Raw genomic sequence first — 21,516 nt, forward strand, 5'->3', positions numbered from 1 at the left:
TCACTGGATTTGGTGGATCACACCCTCTAGTACCTTTCTCAGAAAGAGTGATGGGAATAAATTTTTTGAGACTTCTGTTAGACCAACTGCAGTAGGAGTTGGACACTGGGAAGTTTCTCCCTTTTAATACTCACCACTCCTCAGGGCCTGGCTTGTGTCTATTGGCAGGTGGGGCTCCCACTCCTGCTGATGAAGCCTGACACCTCCGGGACCCAGAGGCTGGGCTTTCATCCACAAGATCTCATTCAGTCTTCAAAATATACTAATCGCCCATTTCGTGACCAACAGAAGTGAGGCACCATGGTCACACCCTCTGCACCGCCAGGGCTGGAACCTAAACTGAAGAACCAGTTGTGGGGGCCAGTGCTGCTACCTTTCCAAACCCAGCTGCTCCTTACTGGAAGGAGAATTAGCTGTAGTTTGCACTGAGTGATAAGTCCCAAACGCATGGTCATGGATACAGGGCAAGTCTAATTATGAGTGCCCGCCTGTGTCTGCTTCCTGAGCACTTCAGCTCTAGTTAGCCATTCTTTGCTAGAAGTATCTTCCAGTCTTATTGACTGTGCATGTGTGTGAGCATGTATGGGAGTGTGAGACAGAGACTGTTTATAGTTATGCTTCTAGTTCCTTGCGATAATTAAAATGCTCTGCCTATCATTCATATGAGCTCAGTATGATGATTTTTATTGCTCCAGTATCTAGTTCCAAGCAATGCAAGACTTTCACCCCCTCTTCCCGCTCCTTTTGTGATCTGAAATGCCTCATTACTTAGCCGTTTTCTGCTGATTGCACAGTTTAGCATTTGATCTTTTTGTTAACCATAGTCAGGTGACCACACATAGGGTAATTAGATTAACCTGCCCCTCCTCTTCTTTACTGAAACAATATAAAATCTGGTATTCTGTTGGCACATGCTTTCCTTAGATTAATGATCTTGGAGCTGCTGTGTGGAAATTTGCATAGCTCCCTACAGCTCTGAGAAATGAAAATGCCCAGCTGTCTAAAAGCTTTAATCAGGAAATGAGCATGAAATGGCATTGTTTTGTCATGGGCTTGGAATAATTTATTCTTGACAATCGAGTTATCCGGGATGGAAATATATGTAAACATTCTTTCAACAACCAGTAAACAGGTGCTTTTTTGTTGAAAATCCAAGAATTTCTTTCCTTGGGAGTGGCTTTCAAATCATTGGTCTTCACCCTGCTCGCTTCCTAAAGTCTATTCTATTGTCATATTTCCTTGTCTCTCTTCTTTTAAATGGCAGTTTATGGAAGTTGGCCTTTCTGAGCAAGTGAAGAGAGCATACCCATATAAGTGGGGTGTGGTGTGACCTCAGGGAGTGCAGGCTTGGCCACAGAACTGCCCCCGTCTCAGTCCTCCATCCTAGGTCTGCTCTTTTACTCTGTTGCCCCCTCCTGGGACCCACTTCCCCATCTGTCGAAGAGAGATAATAATGCTCCCTACCTCTCAGTGTGGCTGTGAGTGTTAAACGAGTTACTCCATGCAAACCCTTAGAACAGTACCTTACTTATGGTATTCTCTTAACAGTTGCAAGCGAATTCCGTAGTTTTTAGATCTAGGGAAATGAAGAATAGATTCAGTTTCTGTTTATCTGTAAGAGATCCTAGTGTATTTACATTTTCTCCATTAGCTTATTAGTCTTAGAAGCAGTTGTGACTGAAAATTCACTCTGAGACACATGTACTGCTGCCATTTATAGCTGGCACATAAGTAGGCACTCAAATATCTGTTAGAAGAATGATAGAGCTCATGATAATGGCCACCATTTTTTGAGCGTCTGGGGATGAAAGATGACTGAGACCTCTTCCTTTCCCCTGAGGCCCTCACAGAGTAGCCGAGAGAGACCTAGATAGAGTACAGGGGTCAGTACTGTGACAGGGATTCCCACCAGGGGCCGCAGGAGCTGGGGCTCTTCATCAAAGCTGTTGAAATGATGGCAGAAATGGCTGTTAGACCTGGATGGCCCTTCTTTTATCTCCAAGAGCAGGCTGTTTACCTAGCACCTAGCACGTGATCCAACAATCCCTATGTCTCATGGAGTGGGTATGATGTCATCAGAAACATTTATACATTTTTCCAGAAGAGGCTGTTGGAGAAAGTGCCCACCCTTCAGGGAGCTCAATTTGAGATCATATAATTAACCTTTTTGAGCATAATTAGCCAAGCCCACACTGTTTAAGTCTTATACTCTGGGTACCAAAGTGAACTGTATTCTGCCTATGACAAAACTACAAATAAGGTTCAGTATTGCCTTTTTATATGCATTTTTTTTCTGGGTTGTCATGCCATTGGTTATACTTATATTTCCAAAATTTTGAATTTTACATCATATTATTGGAAAAAACAATGGATTATTGGGCCTGGTGTGATTTTCTCCATGTCTTAACTTTCTTATCTCCCCTGCTTGGTAAAATAGACGGACTGAGGGCTTTCTTTTAAGCTTTGTATCTGCTCATATGTTGGGACCCAGCAACACTGGAATCAATAACACTAGCAGTGGAAAAGATGTAACTGAACTATATGAGGGGGCAGTGGCATCTTCTTCTTTGTTTGCAGAAAACATAGCAGTCAATAGTCTAATGATTGGGAAATAATAAATTTCAATGATTACTTTTTATTTATTTTTAAGAAGATTTTATTTACTTAGAGAGAGAGAGAGAGCAAGAGAGCACAAGCAGGGGGAAAGGCAGAGGGAGAGGGAGAAGCAGGCTGAGCATGGAGCCTGGTGTGGGGCTCGATCCCAGGACCCTGGAATCATGATTTGAGCCAAAGGCAGATGCTTAACTGACTGAGCCACCCAGATACCCCTCAATGATTACATTTTAAATTCAAGTTGCATGGCTAACACAGGCATATGGTACCAATTAAAAGGGACAAAGTAAATGTATGCTCTCCCTGTCTCTTGGCCACCCTGTTCCCCTCCCTGGAGGAAGTCTCAGTTATCAATTTGTTCTGTATTACACAGTGAGGCACGTGCACACTTTTGCAGAAATGCTAGCATACCTTATTAGGCTTTTTTACCTAGCAACATATCTTAGCGATTATCCTTATTGGTACTTAGAGACCTGCCTCATTCTTGGAGAGAGTTGCATGGGATGGCTTTACTATAATTCATGTAACCAGTTCTCTACTGATATTCATTTACATTTCAGTCTTGCTGATTTAAGTAGTGTTGTAATGATTAACCTTGTACATACACCATTTTGCACGTGTGCAAGTATACTTGTAGTTTAAATTCCTAGGAGTGGAAATATTGAGTCAAAAGGTATAGGCATTTAAATTTTTGATAGGTAATTGCCATGTTGCTTCCCACAGAGGTTGTCTTGATTTATATATCAATTTATACTGTCATTGGAGAGTGTGAGAGGGTATCTTTCTCTACACCTAGCTAAAATTATATTGTTTTGATGGTTGCCAATCAGACAGATGAAAAAAACCGATTTTTAACATCAGTAGCATTAATAAATTCACTGGGTATCAGAGAGATCCATTGAGAATCTTTATGTATTTAATACAAAAAATTTATTATAGTAAAAGTTATAGTAATTATAGTAAAAATTAAATACATCCCTGTCTTTCTAGACTATTAACTTCTGGAGAGTTTTGTGCTTATTGCTCTCTATACTTACTACTCTTTGCATGGATAGCAGCTGTGTGCTGGGCACTACACTACACACTGTGAGAACAGACAGTACTGTGTGAGGAGCCAGATCCTAGAGAAGACTGGTATGAACATGGTACAACAGTGGGTATAAATGTTACACTTTTAGAATGAGGACACAGACAGAAGGATTCAGGTCTTTCTGTCCAGTGAGCACTGCGCAGATATTGTCAAATGAATCCTGCCATAATTTGCATTTTTCTTATGAGTGTGGTTAAGCATCTTTCCCTGGGTTTGAGTCATTTTTTTCCCTATGAATTGTCCTTTGCTCTTTTTTGTTGGGTTATTGATCTCTTTCTGACACTTTGTAGAAGGTATTCTCTCTAACAGGCAACATTCCCCCACTTGGAATCTTGTTGATGAATTTTCTTTTATTCTTGTTTTGTCTATTTTGCAGTTTTCTGTAATTTATCAGTCCTTTCTTTTACAGCTTCTGGATTCTGTGGCAGAGTGTCAAATAGTCTTTCCCACTCCGAGATCATAAAATATTTCTCTCATATTTTCTTCTAGTGCTTTTAAGGCTTCATTTTTGAATGAGTAGATTTATTTTGAATGTCTAACATTCCCAGTCTAATAAAGAAATAGATATTGCTTGTTTAAGGAAGATGAGGTACTGTGTGAATTTTCTTACTGTATCTTCTTCCTACTCTTTTAAAAATTTTTTTTTATTTATTCATGATAGACAGAGAGAGAGAGAGAGAGAGGCAGAGACATAGGCAGAGAGAGAAGCAGGCTCCCCGCAGGAAGCCTGTTGTGGGACTCGATCCCGGGACTTGGGGATCACGCCCCTGAGCCAAAGGCAGACGCTCAACCACTGAGCCACCCAGGCGTCCCTTCCTACTTCTCTTTTTTTTATTATTATTATTCATAAGAGATAGAGAGAGAGAGAGAGGCAGAGACAGAAGCAGGATCCATGTGGGGAGCCTTACGTGGGACTCGATCCCAGGTCCCCAGGATCATGCCATGGGCTGAAAACGGTGCTAAACCACTGAGCCACCCGGGCTGCCCCTTTTCTACTATTCTTAAGCCAGATCTGCATCCTGCTAGGTGAGAAGTTGGTTGTGATCCAGTGAACGCCAGCTGGGTCATTGGAAGGATGATACAGATTTCCATGTTGTCATAGCTTTGGACTGCATTGGAAATAATACCCTTCATCTGTAATGGGTGTCCTACCCATAACACTGCTAAATTGGCCATTCATTTGACAGATAGTTATTAAGTGCTTACTAAAGCATCTCCAAACAGCTGGTTGGTATTGACACCCTTTGATCCACTGGTAATAATCTAGATGTTTAGCAGGGCATGGGCAGATATAAAGGCACCAACTATCATGCAGGTAACCTCACTGCGCATGTATCAGGAAGCTATGTTACCTCTTTGGGACATGAAGGTAGCTATTGTTATCTTTGTCCAGCCTGTAGCACTTCCTGAGCTCCTCACAGCATTTATTCCCATCCTATCGGTCAAGAGCTTCTTGCCTGGGCTTGTGTTATCAGTGATTCTTGGGAGATAATACTGCAAATGTATGATAGTACAAATATGTAGTTGAAAATTTACATAGAAACATGACAGTCGGTATCCTGTTACTTAAAAAAAAAACTTGTTAGCTTTGAGCTGAAAATATTGTAGGTCAATCTATGATGATATTGTCAGAGCACTTTTCTAAGTGGCAACATACTTTGTTAAATATAAGAAAGCCATTGGTGTGGTTTCACTATGTAATTTTTAGGGGAAATTATGAAATATTTCAGGCATTAGAAAAAGACAGAAACTGAATAGCAAACACCAGTGTGTCCACACCTCTCATTTATCAAATCCTCATATGTTGCCATATTTACTTCAGATGTTTTGTGTGTGTGTGTTTTAGAAATATTTCTAGTGAGGTTGGTGTGTCTCATAGTTCAACAGCATGGGTATTTTTTAGAATTGTGATAATGAGAGATATCTTTTTAGAGAAATAGGATCTTATAGCTGAAGCTCCCCTGGTGCTCTCCTATTGCTTTCAAAATACTTGCTGTGTCTTCCCAGGTGTTTTGAGATTGACTAGCCCTTTCTGAAGGGAGCCAAATGCTGGGAAAGCAGTCTCTGCAAGCATGCGATGTTCATGGGGTAGCAGCTCCTCAAATTTGCCTTTTATGTGGGGGGCAGGCAGGAAGGGATTATGCTTGTGGGGGATGGGGGCAATGTGCTATTTTAGAATTCTGTATCTATTCAAAATTCTCTTGCAGTAGATTTGGTGTAAGGGTTTGTTTTAATGATTTCCTTTTATCTCCTGCCAGTGGTAATTTTGCAAAAAGGTTTTCCATGAACTAAGCATAGGGGGCACAGCTGTGATGCCGCAGCCACACCTGGCCCTAAAGGGAGCCTTACCTGCCGAAAGAAACAGACCAGGTTTCAGGGCAGGCTGATGAATGATTTCTTTTCTCCTCTGCTCTGCTTCTATCCTGAGCTGAGGGAACCCTGCCCAGCCTCACTCTAATGTAGAGGGAAGCCCAGGACCAGCATTTTCTATAGGGCAAGGCATCATGAGCTCCCCTTCCCTGGTGTCAATGGCACCAGCCTGCTCCATGTGCCTGTACTGTTGGTGGCAGGAGAGAAGGAAATATTTTAAGATGTGGGGAAAGCAGCTGAGGTGGAGAGGAAGGACCCCGTGGAGGGAGAAGATCCACTCAGCTGATTGTGACAGTTGGATAAGTCACCCCTTGGTTCACCCACTTGGTAAGGAGCATCTGGCACATTCTGACCACTGGTCCCCTTAACGTCAATCCCAGAAAGCTTTCCCCTGAGATGCTTTTCATGTTTTTGACCTTCTAGGATGAAATACTGGCACATTTCACTTTAAATGAATCTGTTGTCTTCTGGCTTAAGCATTCATATTGTTACTTGAAGTGGAAATAGCATACAGTGAAGTGTGGAAATCTTATACATGAACAGAGTTCGATGAAGTTGTAGGTGTGTATGCACCTGTGCAGCCATCACCCAGACCGGATTATAGAACTTCTTCATCCTCCCTGTCATTACCTTCCCAGGGGCAGGTGGGAAGCTTATCTCCATTGATAAGCTGTGCCTGTTGTTCCACTCCACATTAACAGAATCATACAGCATGTGATCTTCTCAGCCTGGCTTCTTTCACTCAACATCCTGATGGTGGAGTTCATCTGTTTTGTTAGGTAGTATTCTTTTTTATAGCACTTGCTATTTAATGATGACGTTAATAATGACAAGAAGTCATCAATCTATATACCACTCCCCAATTTACTCTTTGACCCTGAAGACACCTCTGTGATGGTGCCAAAGCATTTAGCATTAGACTTCTTTTTAGAGATGACAAAGCAGCTGCTTAGAGGCTTTCAGTATCATCCCCAAGGTCACCCACCTAATAAATGATAATGCCAGCACTAATTGTTTTTTGTTTTGTTGGACTTGCACCATCATTCTCCCCACTTAATGTGAAGCTTGTGTCTTTACTTGTGTCAAGGTTGCTGGCAGGATGAGAGGAGGGAGGGACCCCAGACTGGACCTTCACTGGTGTTTCACTGTGGAGTATTTTGGTTAATAGAAAGAAGTTAAGGTTCAACCAAACCAACCCCCCCAGCACCTGGATAGTATGTAATGGATGGGGAGGCTGAGGAGAAAAGAGGGAAAGCCAGCTTAGCTCAGCAGCCAGCCACATCCAGGCAACTCCACTTATCACAAAGCAGACTATGCTAGTCTAGTTCCCAGTTGTGTACAAATTATGCGTTTGCTCAGTGAGGCTGTTGTTTGCAGGCTGCTAAATGCGTCATGGCAAATTTTTGCTAGAGTGGCATTATCGGGGCTTTTTGGCCTCCAGATGTGGGTGAGCCATCTTGGGCTCTGATCAGCTTAGTGCTTTGGGAAGCAGGAATATAAGTTCTCCTGTCTCTTCACTCACATTGCCCTTGTGACATGGCTCAAGTGTTATCACAGCATCGATATCTTACTGATGGCCTCAGTTTTACTGTACATGATGAGTTTCCACTGTTGAGGCATCAGATTTGGGATAAAGTGAGGTTGGGTTTCCTTTACCTCCTAAAGAGGTTTGCCGATACCCTGATGATTTTGTAGTGTTTTAAAGCAAGCACAGTCATTGCTGATTTATATATGTGGGGATGTATAAATTTCTGTAAGCCCCCATGGCCCACAGTTCTGGCCTAGGGTGTGGCCTCTACCACTGGAATGGTAGGATCCAGGTTCTTAACAATGGTGAAAAATATAGGCCTAGTGTTAGAAAGTGAAAATTGAAGGTTGGGGGCTGGGAACATTCAGAGCCAGGAAATCCAGAGTCCCATGATCTGGATCAGAACCTCGGAGAGCTCCAGGTAACCAGATGCTGGCAGCTGTGGGCAGGCAGAAGTTATTCCAGTGCCAAGTGCACCCTCCCCTGCAGCAAAGAGCTTTCATGTGTGGATGAGAAAGAACTTCAAGGACTGGTGCGTTTGTGGATAAAGTAGTACCTTATATTCTTTAGCTATGGAGGGAAGTGAAGATTCCCACTGGAGCCACGGGTGTGGTGATTTTGAATCTCCGCTCTATAGCCATAGCACTAGTTCTTCCTTGGAGGTGAAGTGTAGCAAGAGAGCCCTGGCCAGAAGGCCCAGAGTTGGGTCCCATGGCCCACTATGCCTTTACTAGCTTTGTGGCCTTTGGCTGCTCTTGCGTCCTCTCTGACTGGGTCTCACGATTCTTGAACGCAAAAATATATCAGTCTGGAAGAATCAGGGTTTTATTTCTTTTTTTTTCAATAACATAATGACAGTGCTACCATGAGGAGCAAGTGAAAAAATATCTGCTAAAACACTGTAATTTCTCTGAGCCTTTGCCTGTGTAAGCTTGTGTCATTACCAGCATCGTCACCTATTTTTAGAGCCTACCAATAGGAGTCCATGACATCAGATGCCTGTAAAAGTCGAGGTGTTGTTAGAGAAGTGCACTCCCCATGTTCCATTTGCATGGTAATGGGCACTGTGGGGCCAGCATGCATGTCGGATAGTTTGAGCTAGCAGTACACAGGGATGTGTGGCTTGCTATGCAGTTTAACAAGTTTTTAAATGAAAGGGTTTATCCTGTGGTCTTTTGGAAGTAACTGGGCAATTTCAGTAGGGGAGTGACAAGAGCATATATTTGTTTTTGGAGAGTGTCTCTTGTGGCAATGTAGAGGCTGACCTGGGAGGGGAGAGGCCAGAGGCAGGGAAACATTATTGCCACTCCAGCAGGACTTGGGAACAGTGGTTGAGAGATGCGCTCTGAAGTGAGGTGGGTTGGGTTCCGATTCTGGCTGCTGTATGGCAGGCTCTCTTGGTGCTGCACGTCTTGGTGTGTGTGTCACTGGTGAATGGGATAGTCGTGCAGGCTCCACGTTGCCATCCAGGTGCAGCTCTGAGAGCAGCTTCGGCATGTGACAAGCACACCCGTGTTAGCTGGTGTTCCTATGTATGTTTTCTTGTGGTAAAATACATATAACGTGAAAGTTGCCATTTTAACCATTCAAAATGTACAGTTCAGTGGCATTAGCCACATTAACGATGTTGTACGTTATCCTTATCTCTATCTAAAACGTTTTGGTCACCCCAAACAGGAACTTTGTAATCATTAAACATTGACTCTCATCCCCCCTTCCCACTCCCTGGTAACCTCCAGTGTTTCTATGAATTTGCCTAGTCTAGCTGCATTATGTAAGTGGAATCATACAATATTTGCCCTTTTATCTTTGGCTTATTTCACTTAGCATAATGGTTTCTAGCCTTATTCATGTTGTAGCAGGTCTCAAAACTTGATTCTTTTTTGAGGCTGAATAATATTCTTTTGTATGGATAGACCACATTTGTTCGTCCATTCATCTGTTGATGGATACTTAGGTTGTTTCCACCTTTTGTCTACCAAGAATAATGCTGCAGTAAATGTTGGCATACAAGTATCTCTTTAAGTCCTCGATTTCAGTATTTTAGGGTATATACCTAGGAGTAGAATTGCTTGGTCACACAGTGGTTCTCTGTGTAACTCTGAGGAACCGCCGTACTGTTTTCCACAGGGGCTGCACCACTTTCCATTCCTGCCAGTGGTGCACAAGGGCTCCAATTCTTCCACAGCCTCATCAACACTGTTTTCCTTTCTAAAAAAATTCTAATGGGTGCCTGGGTGGCTCAGTGGTTGAGCGTCTGCCTTCGGCTCAGGGCGTGATCCTGCAGTCCCAGGATCGAGTCCCACATCGGGCTCCCCTTGAGGAGCCTGCTTCTCCCTCTACCTATGTCTCTGCCTTTCTCTCTCTCTCTATCTTTCATGAATAAATAAATAAATAAAATCTTTAAAAAATAAAAATAATAAAATAAAAATTCTAGCCATTTTAGTGGGTATGAAGGAGTACTTCATTATGGTTTTGATTTATGTTTCCCTAGTGACTAATGATGTTGGGTATCTGGTCATGTGCTTGTTAGCCAGATGTATATCTTTTAGGAGAAACATCTCTTCAAGTTCTTTGCCTGGTGTTCATGGTTTTAAGACAGCATAGGAGGAATGGAGAGAACTGAGAGGTCGAGGAACTAGATAAAGCCCAACTGGGTGACTGGTGAGGCATGGGGGTTAACACTGAGTTTTCCAGCTTGGGTAAGTGAGTAGATGATGGGCTCTCAAGCAAGATAGCTCCTCTCCCTTCCAGAAAAGAGGCAGGTCAGAGGGAAGGTTTTGAGTTGGTGGGAGAATGCATTGAGCCTGGTGTACCTGGATATTGTGCCAGTGCACTGCCATACCTGTGTGTTTGGTTTCTCTGGAAAAATATGGGGCATATTTTTTGTCTCCTCCCTGCTTCCATCTAAGAAGGAACTTAAGAAATCTGGTCATTGTTAGGCTTCTGTGTGTGGCAAATATAAACAATCATTGGCGGAGTCAATGGAATCTGGGATTTATGAACCAAACTCTTTGGTATTGCTGTTTTAGCCCTTAAGCACTTGCTCGATCAGGTCATTCCTTCCAAACTTGCGAGGTGCTGTTCTGAAGCCTTGGGTTTGGGTATTCTTAACAATCACAGCTTCTAGGGGTACCTGGATGGCTCAGTCACTGGAGTGTGTGACTCTTGATCTTGGGGTCTTGAGTTTGAGCCCCACGCTGGATGTAGAGATTACTTAAAGACAAAAACCAAAACCAATCACAGCTTCTAAAGTTCTCTCTAGTGATCCCTCCAGTCTCTCAAACATTTGTCCCTCTCTCACACTTCCCCAACTGCGTGCCTTTAGTGGTTAGTGTGAGCAAATGCTTGACAAGTTGCCCACAACCTACTGAATTTCCCCGAATTGGTCCCTGGTGACCTTGGATGTTGTATCGCCATGTTACGTTGTGTCCAGCTGGGAAACTTGTGTGTGCGTAGTCACATCCACACTGCAGTGGAATGGGAGGTTTGAGCAACTGTTCTGCCCCCAAAGAAGCAACCTCTGGGGAATGAGCACCCATGGTGGCTTGTTTTTCTTTACTTCTCAAGCCATAGCAGCCTGGCAGCCATCACCAAGAAAGCATCCCGTCATGTGGCTCAGGCGGGCAATGTTTGCAGATTGTCCCCTGATGCCATCTGCCTGTGAGGCTACAGAAACCCCCGGCAACTGCTGTTCTAGCAGGTGCCGTGGCTGCTGAGGTGGGAGTCCGTGTACATACACACACATGCACACAGCTTTGTGCTGGGTTGGCCTGGGACGCCAGCTGAAACTCTCAACCCAGCAAAGTGCCAGCCACAGTTGCTGATTTCCGGTGGGGCCCTGGTGAGGGAGGGCGAGGATGTTGTGAACTGAGCCAGCAATTGGGGAATTGGATATGGTAACTAACACCCGGGTGTATTATAGGAAGCTGCTGCCCAGTGGCTATGTTTTGACAAGCTTTTGTTCCTTTCTTTCTGCCTCTGCCCTCTGCCCAGGCTGAATCTCAGCCCCCTACCAAATTTGCTGTCTTCATGTTTATTCTATAGAAGGAGCCCGTCCCCATTTCCTGCCCCATGTTCTTCCCAAAGAACACATCTCTTGTCCTTGAGCTCTTCCTGCTACTCAGCCATGCTCTGGGTCTATCCCCTTAGTTTTCCCTTTTTCCCACGTTGGTATAATTAGTCATGGTTTCAGACAAGCCCAGAAACCCTCCGCTCCAGACCTGCAATTTGTGAGTTTCTATCATTTTGGGCTATTGACGCTTTCAAAAATAATTATGTAAATTATTAGAGTAATTTGAAGTAATTGTATCAGCCATCAGTTTTTAAAATTCTCTATCTGGGCAGCCTGGGTGGCTCAGTGGTTTAGCGCCACCTTCGGCCCAGGGCATGATCCGGGAGACCCGGGATCGAGTCCCACGTCGGGCTCCCTGCATGGAGCCTGCTTCTCCCTCTGCCTGTGTCTCTGCCTCTCTCTCTCTCTCTCTCTTTGTGTGTGTCTCATGAATAAATAAAGAGCCTACTTCCAAACAAACAAACAAAAAATTCTATGTCTTTGGGCAGCCCTGGTGGCTCGGTGGTTTAGCGCCGCCTTCAGCCCAGGGCATGATCCTGGAGACCTGGGATCGAGTCCCACATCGGGTTCCCTGCATGGAGCCTGCTTCTCCCTCTGCCTGTGTCTCTGCCTTTCTCTCTCTGTGTCTCTCATGAATAAATAAATAAAATCTTTTTTTAAATTTCTGTATCTTTTAAAAAATATTTTATTTATTTGAGAGAGAGAGAGAGAGAGAGAGCACATGAGCAGGGGGAGGGACAGGCACCCCCTCACCCCGGCTGAGTGTGGAGCCTGACTCAGGGCTCAATCCCAGGATCCTGGGATCATGACCTGAGCCAAAGGCAGACACTTAACTGACTGAGTCACCCAGGTGCCCCTAAATTTTGTATCTTAATGGGTCTTTGATAAGAGACCACCTAGAGCAAACTTTGTCCATAAAGGGCCAGGTGTTTTATGCTTTGATCTCTGTTCCAAATACTTAGGTCTGCTGTCATAGCAGCCCTAGAAAATACTTAAGCAGATGAAGGTGGTTGTGTTGTAATGAAACTTTTATTTATAAAAATATGTGGTGGGCTGTCATTTGCTGACCCTTTGGCCTAGAATGATGGTCTTTATTTCTGTTTGTCATTCTTACATTTTTCTTTGTCAGGAGTTAAAGAAAGCCAGAGGGACTTGATGACTGTAAATGAACTTAAATCACCTTCTTTGGGGTTTAGCATAATTGTGAACCAATGGTGATATGGGAATATATTTCTCTAAACCCCTGTTGGGAAAGATTGAAACCAAAAGGCTTTTAGGTGGTGACTTTGCTTGGCCAAAACTTTTCATTGTTCAAAAAGTAGGACAGGCTGTCACTTCGAGCTGTGTGGTGGCCTTCAGTATCATTCATTCTCTTTCTAGTCACTTGGAATGGCCATAGTCACATAGGTCATGTCACCATATTGGACATCATTTTACTTTACAGGACCAGGTGCTCCAGTAATAAATGTAAGGAAAACAAGCTACAGCAACATAGGAAATAGTATTTTTCAAACACCATGTTATACTGAGTTGAGGTCATTAGAGTTCATTTCCAGAAAGCTGAAGCTTAAAATAGCCAAAGAGCCATTTTAAAAATTTCAAACAACAGTCTTGTTTTTCTTTTATCCTCACAGGAAATAAAGAAAGAAATGAAGAAAGACCCTCTCTCCAGCAAAGCTCCAGAAAAGCCCATGCACGAAGTGTCCAGTGGAAATGCTTTGCTATCATCTGAAACAATTCTAAGAACCAACAAGAGAGGTATGGAAAAAAAGAACAAGCCCCCTCCCCACACACAAACCCAAACTGGAAGCTATTGGGTAAAGTTTCAAATTCTGAATTGCTAAAAAATTGAATGGCATTTGTCCTTTTGGTTTTCGTATAAATTTGGACACACACATGCACACACAGGGCGAGTAACAATGTAATAACTATAATCAAGGGAACTAGTACAGTTTTTTTACAATAAGAAAGTAGACTAAATTTGTAAATGATGATTTTTCTAGGACATTAGCTTTCACTTCCATATCTATTTTTATGGATGAAAGATGACTTTAGAGAATGCTATGTTGCAGGCTGAGCTATGCGTGTCTGGCCATGCTCTCTTTTTAATTTAAGGGCAGGCTTTATCAGGGTCTCTTTCTCTACCTGCTGGGTTCCCAAACACAGACCTTGTCTCTCTTGGTTTAGGAGGCAGTATGTGCAAAGATATAGCTCATACATCCCTCTAACCAAGAGAACTTTAACCATCTCATTTCCCTGTTTTGAGATCTCAAGGCAGATTTTCAGGTATTAGCTCGTGGTGGTTTTGTTTTCTCCCGTATCCCTCCTTTGTGACATCGTTGTTTGAAATGATAGGAGAGAGAATGTAAGGTTGCAGAGAGGACTCGACTCACCTCTACTGTGGTCGCACTAGATTTCCTCAGTTTTTCCTGCCCCTGCCCTCACTGTGCATCAGACAGGGCTCATACTGAGCGTGCCCATGGTAGGTTAGCATTCAGCTGCAGGCTTTTCACGGGCTTATTACTTCCTTAAAGAGAAATATAGAGCTGTTCAAAAGCAGGAGCAGGAAATGTATTAGCAAAGAGTTCCATTAAAAAGAAAAAAGAAGGCAAGTTTACATAACCACAGGGAAGAACAGCTAATCTTTCATAAAATTTAGACAGCATAAGAATTTGTCCAATAAACTGTCCATTGATCATAGTGCTCGAGACATTAGCTTTGTGTCTCTCTTCCTTCCTGCTTCTTCCTCTACCCCCTCCAGCTGCCCTGGGTTACATTTCCCTTTTTGAATTATTCAGATTAAGTATTGGCTGGAGGCCCACGCTGGTTAGCAGCTATAGGATTTTCTTTCTTTTCTTGTTTTCTTTTTTTTTTAAATCCCATCCTACCAATGCAGGGGATTTCCCATTTTAAGAATTAAGCAGATTTTGCTGTGAAACTATAGTCGTCCCGGCCAAGTGCCTCCTTCGTTCTTGCAAATAAGTTCCAGAGCTCCTGAGGCCTGCCCTTATAGATAGTTTCAGAGAGCAAGGAGTCAGTGTGTCTTTCTATATTCCCAAACCTTGCTTGCTTTCCTGAGCCCCTCTCGTTCCTCCTCGTGCTTCTTGGGTCAGTGAGTCAGGAAAGTACACGCAACATGACCAGTGGCAAGGCTCCTCCTGCCAGCCCTGCTTTTTGTAAGGTAAATAAGAGAATTAAGGTAATTAATTGACTTAACAAGATAAGGAATTAATTAAGTTAAGGAATTAAGGTAATTATCCAGATGAGTTTGATAAAAATTACCTGAGAACTTTAAATGAAAGAAGGATTCCAACTTTTCTGATAATTGCCTCTTTGCATCTAAAACTCTGACCTCTGAGGTCCTCCATGGGATTTTTCATGATCCAGAAAAAGGTACAGAACAGGGGTGCATATGGAGTGCCGTTCCTTTCTTAAATCTTCGCCTTAGGCCCAAAGCCCGATGGTGACCAACCTTTTACTCTCGGGTATTTTATATAATGAATCTGCCAGTGGCTCTGAGACCTTAACACATGGAGACATGCTGTAAATATGAAGCACATAAAATACCATCTCCGTTTTGTCCCAGGCTTCACACTGACCCTCAGGTCACCTGGGCCAAACATCAATTTCCAGTTGAAGGGAAGCATTGTGTACGGAGGGCCAGCACTATGTTTGGCCCTGCCCCCACCCGTCCATACTAACAGTATCCTACTACTCCTTATAATAAACAGCGGGGTGGATTGATTGGCCTTGTCAGGCCAGATAAATAGTTCATTGTGCTGAGCTCAAAAGCTACATTTTTTTCCCACCCCAAATCAATGAAAAACCACTTTTTTCCCCCTTAAAACAAGGATCAGAGGCTAAATCTGGGGATGATTCTAGTTACTTGTAAACACTTCCATCCAACTAATTCTTCAAGTTTTATGAGTTATTGTAAATGACCCAAGTCTTCTCCTTCTCTTTGTTTTCACCAAGCTTTGTCCCTAGAAATCTCTTGATGTTTTTGTCTGTTGCTGTTGTTATGGAGGAAAATTACTTTCAGAGTTTAGTAACAGGCTGCTTTGTTTCATTAACATGGGATCCTTCTTCAGGTATATGAGTCCACCTTGTGATTCAGCCTTGGACCCTGTGAGAATTTAAGAGAATTAACACAAATTATTTTTCTTTTAATAAATAAAGATCAAAATCTATTTCTGTTATGAGGCTGAAATTGAACTACTTCACTGGGTCCCAAACTTGAGAAAGACTTAGCTGAAGAAGTTTGCCCAGTTGTGGCCAATGGTTTGGGGACATGCCTCACTTTGCAGCAATGGCAAGTGGGTTATAGTACCTCACAGTGTGGAACAAGCTTGTCCTCCCCAGGCCCTTGTATGAGGTCAAGAGCCACCCTAGGTTTGAAGGAAGCTACTATAATAGCCTTGAGAAAAGGCCAGGACCATGCAAACAGTTTGGGGACAGATTAGTTTCAGTTTTCAACTTGAACCTTTGCAGATCTCTACAGAGTTGATTTAGGGAGGTACTGGAGTGACTCCATTGTGCTTTTCGTTTGAGAAAAAGATGGAGTGAAATTGAGAGAGAGAAGAGTTCCTCCAGACAGCCTGGCAGCCATCAGCTATACATTCTAGGCATTAGGGCTGCAAGGACATTAGTATCTGCTCCCACACCTAGCCATTTCTCTGGGCTTTACCCGAGTCACAGTGAAGGAGATTTCTGTTTAAAACAAGCTTTTCCCAAGGAGTAAGAAGTCATTTTTCATTCATGCTTGCAGCGTGGATGTTACATATCCTGAAGTTATCCCAGACTCCAGAATGTTGACAAAGTGTAGCCAGAAAATCTGAAAATTCTTCTGGGAGCCAAATGATGTTCTCATGAACCAGACAGAAAAAGGTGGTCTGTTTCCTCCTGAGGAGGATTTATTCTTTTGTTCCTTCTCTCATTAAACCCATATAGAAGAATGATGCGCAACTCCCAAATTGGAATATTGATATCTGGAGGATTTTTTTTTTAATGTTCAAACCTTACAGTTAAAAGCCAAACTGAACAAAATGGACATTTTAACAATTAACAGCAAATTCATCCAGTACATACTTGAAAATCAGCAAGGAGGATTTTGTTCATTTCTACTTCAATTAAAGGAAAGACAAAATCGTTGGGTCTCATCTCAGAGTGGTTTCCCAACCAACTTTATTTATGTGATGGGTTCAGTGTCCAGGCTGTAATCAATACCACACTGGCCTCTGTAAGGCCCAGCTTCTGTTTCGGGGCTCTAGTTCCCCGGTTTTTGCATCGCTAGCAGACCTCATGGGGAAGCTGCCTTTCTCAGAACCCCTCCTGCTGCCTACGATTTAGAATATTGTTCCTTCCTCACTTTTACATGGATCCTAACGAGCGTTTAATTGCACACGTTTATAGTGTGCCACTGCAGGCCTGGCCCTCTGCTTGGTGCTGGGACAGATGGAAGGACTAGAGGAACACCACCAGCCAGGCTTGCCTGCAAGCCCTTGCAGTCTGTTGTGTCCCTTGGGAAATGTTAAGAAAGTGGTGTACATTTCTTAAATCCTTTTTATCGCAAGATGGGGATATGTCTCTAATTTACTGCTGTCATTCTGAATGTGAAGCCACTCCGCGGGTTTCTGGTTGGCTTTATGTGTCCTTGTTTCTATTTCCAGTTTATCATGAATTCAGTGTTTGGTAAGTCTCTATTGTATTTTGCACATTTATTATTCTTTGCTATTATTATTATTATTATTATTATTATTATTATTATTATTATTATTGTTATGCTCTCCTGATAGAAAATGTCTTTTATAATCATCTTTTTAAGTCGCTCTGCTACTTTGGCATCTGCCTTATGAAAGATAAACTGCTTTTACCATCTTTATTTAAGGTTTATTGTGCATTTGCATTTTACTGCCCCTTCCAGGAACTGACTAATGCTGGAAGATCTGATGGTCTCAAAGATGTTATTTGTAACAGGTCTAGCACTGATGCTACAATATGAGATTCAAGTTGAGCTGGGGGAGGGTTACTCTCGAAGTTGCTATGTGGATGTGTCTTGGATTGTAGAACATGACTCTGTGGGCTCATTTCTCATGTATTTAGTTCTTCAGACAGGTTTAATTCAAAAGTCCTGAACAGAGGGACCAACAGCTGCTCTGCCTCTGGTGACACACTGTTGCTTTAAAAGTTGATGCAGAAATTCTTCAGAATTCATTTTGTGTGTGGATGGGTGATATATACATGCCCCCCAGCATAATATGGGCCTCGTGTTTGCCACACAGAAAGGCTCTCCATTTTGGTCTGCTGCTTGTGGCTGTCAGAAGAATCATACCTAGGGTTTATCTTTCTTTGCCCCCAGCACCAGTCATTCCAATACCTAAAGATCTGACTGTAGTGGCCTCCCTCCCTTGTTTCTACTGAAGGGGAAATGTTTTTGCAAGCTCTCATTTCTTTAGCATTTACTTGGCTATTCACAATAACGTTCTCGAGGTATCTGCGGGCTGGTTTGTCAGGACAGGAGTGCGCATACGCCCGGCCAAGCACGTGCTGTGTGGAACTCTGTGTTGGCTCCAAGGCAGTGGCCTGGTTCTCTTGATAGGCTATGGGCTCTTTGTTTGAAATGAAACTGTAAACAAAGGATGGAAAAAGTGTGTCCTTAATAAAGAAAATGTCAACTGCTTTGCTTTTCCAGTGCTTTGTTGGTTAAGGTAGATGCAAGACCTGGGAATTTGTTTATAGAAACAAGATTTTGTTCCTTTCCAATTTCCTTTTGGAGAAACAAATGTGAATTACCCTGGTTACCTGGAATCTGAAAATGTAGCGTGTTGGGTCAGATTTTCTTCAACTCTCCAAAGTACCTATTGATCCTACCTAAATTGCTGGTTTTTATAGACAGATGGAAGAGTAAGAAGTTGAGAGAAGGTGTTACTGTTGTGTGGAAGCTCTTGACTATCACCTAAGCTGGTCTTTTCCATGGGGAGATGAAAATAAAGCTGGCCATTGGCAGTGAACCTAGATGGATATAATATTCCAGCCATTCAATAATACATACATCGTGTAAATGTGTCTTTGTATTTATCATCTTCTTTCCCAGGGGGTCTTCATTCTTGAAAGTTTGAGAGTAAAGGGACTGTTAAGAGGTTTTGTAAAGTAATTGATCCCTGGCTGCATTACTGACAGGTTCTGTTGGGAGCTGTGTTACTGGCTCTATGGGACTAGTAGTTGATGTTCAAGTATGTTGCTCCTATTTATTTTCTTATCTGAGTAGTATTGCCTCTTGGACCTAGGGATGGTGGTGAAATGGGTGGGAAATGCCATTCTGAGTGGTGGTTGCCATTGTATATTTTCCATACATATGGGTCTTTGGCAAACTTGGTTTTAAGAAATTTTCATGTCTACTTTCAATCTCTATGTCCTGATTCCAAGGTGTTAACCCTAGAGGAATTAGTGTACCCTGGACTAATTATTGATTTAGACTTCTAAGGCGTTCCTGTTGGGTTGCCACCCATCCATCCAGAGGACCGCCAGGGAGTGGGTTTGTGGTGGTGGCTCCACCTGGTGGCTTTCCCAGGAAACTCCTCCTCCTGCCCACCTTTTCTCCCTGCAGAGAGAGATGCCTTTGGTTCCTCTGACTTAGTGTTCTCAATTCATGCCATTCCATTTTAAACCCATAGCTTCTCACATTACACATGTGTTCGTTCTCTTTAGCTCCATTCCTCTCTCTTCTAATTTTTGTTCATTGAACTCACAGAATCTGCTTCCCCATCCTTGTCCCATCTGTTACACCGACACTGACAGGGATCATTGTTGATAAGTGTGGAAAAAAAAAAGGACTCCTATAGGCATGACTCTAGGTGTAGGTAATAATTTGAATTTAAACACAATGAAGAAGTACACTAAAATTCCTGTAGGTAAGACATAATCTCCTCCTTAGTAGCTCCAGTTACCCCTAACTACTTTACTTCTTATTGGACCCAGTTTTCCTAAAAGGAGCAATATTTTATGACTGATGTTGTTTTCACTTGTCAGCAGGTGGTGAAATAAAGAGGCTACTGACTTTGTTAGCTTCATTATCATTTGTCAGTTCTCTACAGGAAGCCCCTTCTTGCCTGGCCATGGGCCAGCCCCCCATCCTCACCCCTCTCCATGCTCCCCTCTGGGTATACCACTGAGCATAAGTATTCTTGATAAATAAAAATGTTTCTTCTTTAATTTCATTGTTTTTTTGGGGTTTTGTTAGTTGATGACATTGCAGATGTGTTTTAGCTACATTGTGGGTTAGTCTGAGAACTTAATCACCACTTATGACTTTGTTTCTATGAGAAAAAGCATTTGGAATTTCAAACACTGCATAGTGCATAACCCATTTGTAAATCTGACTTCTTTCTTTGATTTTTACATTGCTGGTCTGAAGCCTTGGGTACCTTTTAAAAGCAGAGTCCATATAAGCGGGGAAGATTGTGCTTTTCTCATCGTGCAGAGGCGTTTACAGTTCCTGTGGTATAGAATGCTAGGAGTAGGCAATCTCCCTACAACACGCCAGGCTCCGAGGGTGGTGCTGACCGACCACATGGCTCCATTGTGTACAGTGCTTATTTTCACCACTTCTGAGCTGGACCTCGGTGAGCCCAAGTTTGTCTGTATAAGGTGTATTCTCAAAGGCACGCTGTTGTATATTTTCACCTACTAGAGAGGAAGCCATGCAACATGTGTGACATGTTCAGATAGACACCAGGCCAGCAGTTCCCAGTGTGCGCTGCACAGAATTATGACCCTACAAAATATTCCACAAAAGAGGGATGGAGAGAGAGAGATAAGGAGACAGAAAGGGAGAGAAAATTGGCTCTCTGGACACAGGAATTTTGGCTAGGGCCGCCTACACTAATATCCTCCTGGAGAATGGCAAGCACCAGAGCATATTGCAGGCTCTTGGATGTCCTGTGGTCAGGAAACCTGCTTCTCTTCGGTCAGTGGACCCCATTTTACTGAATACTAGTTAGGACTCTGCTTTGCGATGTGTAGGTCTTGAAAATGCAGGGCGAGGAGCTGTCTGAGCATCCTGAGATCATCTTCGGATTGACCCTTGCACAGGGAATGTTAGAGTGAGTGGGTGGTGGTGGCTGTGCTGGTCCTGTGAGAGACACTGACCAATCTTCTATGGCCTGCGGCTGTGAACAGACACGGTGCATGATGCTGGGAGAACATCCCCTGAATCTAATACTTGAAAGCCAGTCCTCTTGGTAGGTTTTTGAGTGACAAGTTAAAAGCAATTTTTTTCCCTCTTGATCATTTCTTGGGCCCTTGTGTCAAAGAGTGCCTAGGCTGGGCTTTGGCAGGAAAAGTGGGCCGAGGGGTCTGACCCAGTGAACACAAGACCAGCTCTACCTGGGACTTGGGTCAGGATGGAACAGGGATTCTAGGAGCGAATTTTAGGATGACAAAACAGTAGTCCCATAGAGTCAGGAGAGTCCCCTTGCCTTCTCTACTTGCTTTGATGGAAAGACGGGGAGTCTTAGCTCTCCTTGATACCATTAAAACCCTGATCAGGCATAAAGAAGAGGTTTGTTCACTCTCTCCTGTTAGTGAAAGAAGCTGTCATTTTGAGTTCAGGTAATGAACCCACTTGTGGAGCTGTGGGAAACACATAGCCTGCCATTTAGAGTTCTCACATCTAGGATTCCTGAGGTGGCTGAGGTCCCTGAAACTGTCCCAGCCTTCAGCCTGATTCAGGGACCTGCTTGTTGACATGCCAGGAAGGAGGACATGGAGCCTCTGCCCAGGGAACCTGAAAGGACACCCCTCTGATCTGGAGGATCCTCTTTTCAAAAGGGAGATTATTAC

General features: G+C 43.1%; 1 protein-coding gene across 10 annotated transcripts in view; it reads left to right on the forward strand.

The window, feature by feature from the left end:
- The window catches only part of SH3KBP1 (SH3 domain containing kinase binding protein 1), a 339,190-nt gene that overhangs the window by 128,147 nt on the left and 189,527 nt on the right, over positions 1-21,516 (forward strand). For all 10 annotated transcript variants that reach the window (XM_077889066.1, XM_077889068.1, XM_077889065.1 and 7 more), the window contains one exon: positions 13,311-13,434. In XM_077889066.1, the coding sequence (XP_077745192.1) occupies positions 13,311-13,434 (124 nt within the window). The remainder of the gene's footprint in view (positions 1-13,310; positions 13,435-21,516) is intronic.

This window comes from Canis aureus, chromosome X (genome assembly GCF_053574225.1).
Source record: "Canis aureus isolate CA01 chromosome X, VMU_Caureus_v.1.0, whole genome shotgun sequence".
Lineage (NCBI taxonomy): Eukaryota > Metazoa > Chordata > Mammalia > Carnivora > Canidae > Canis > Canis aureus.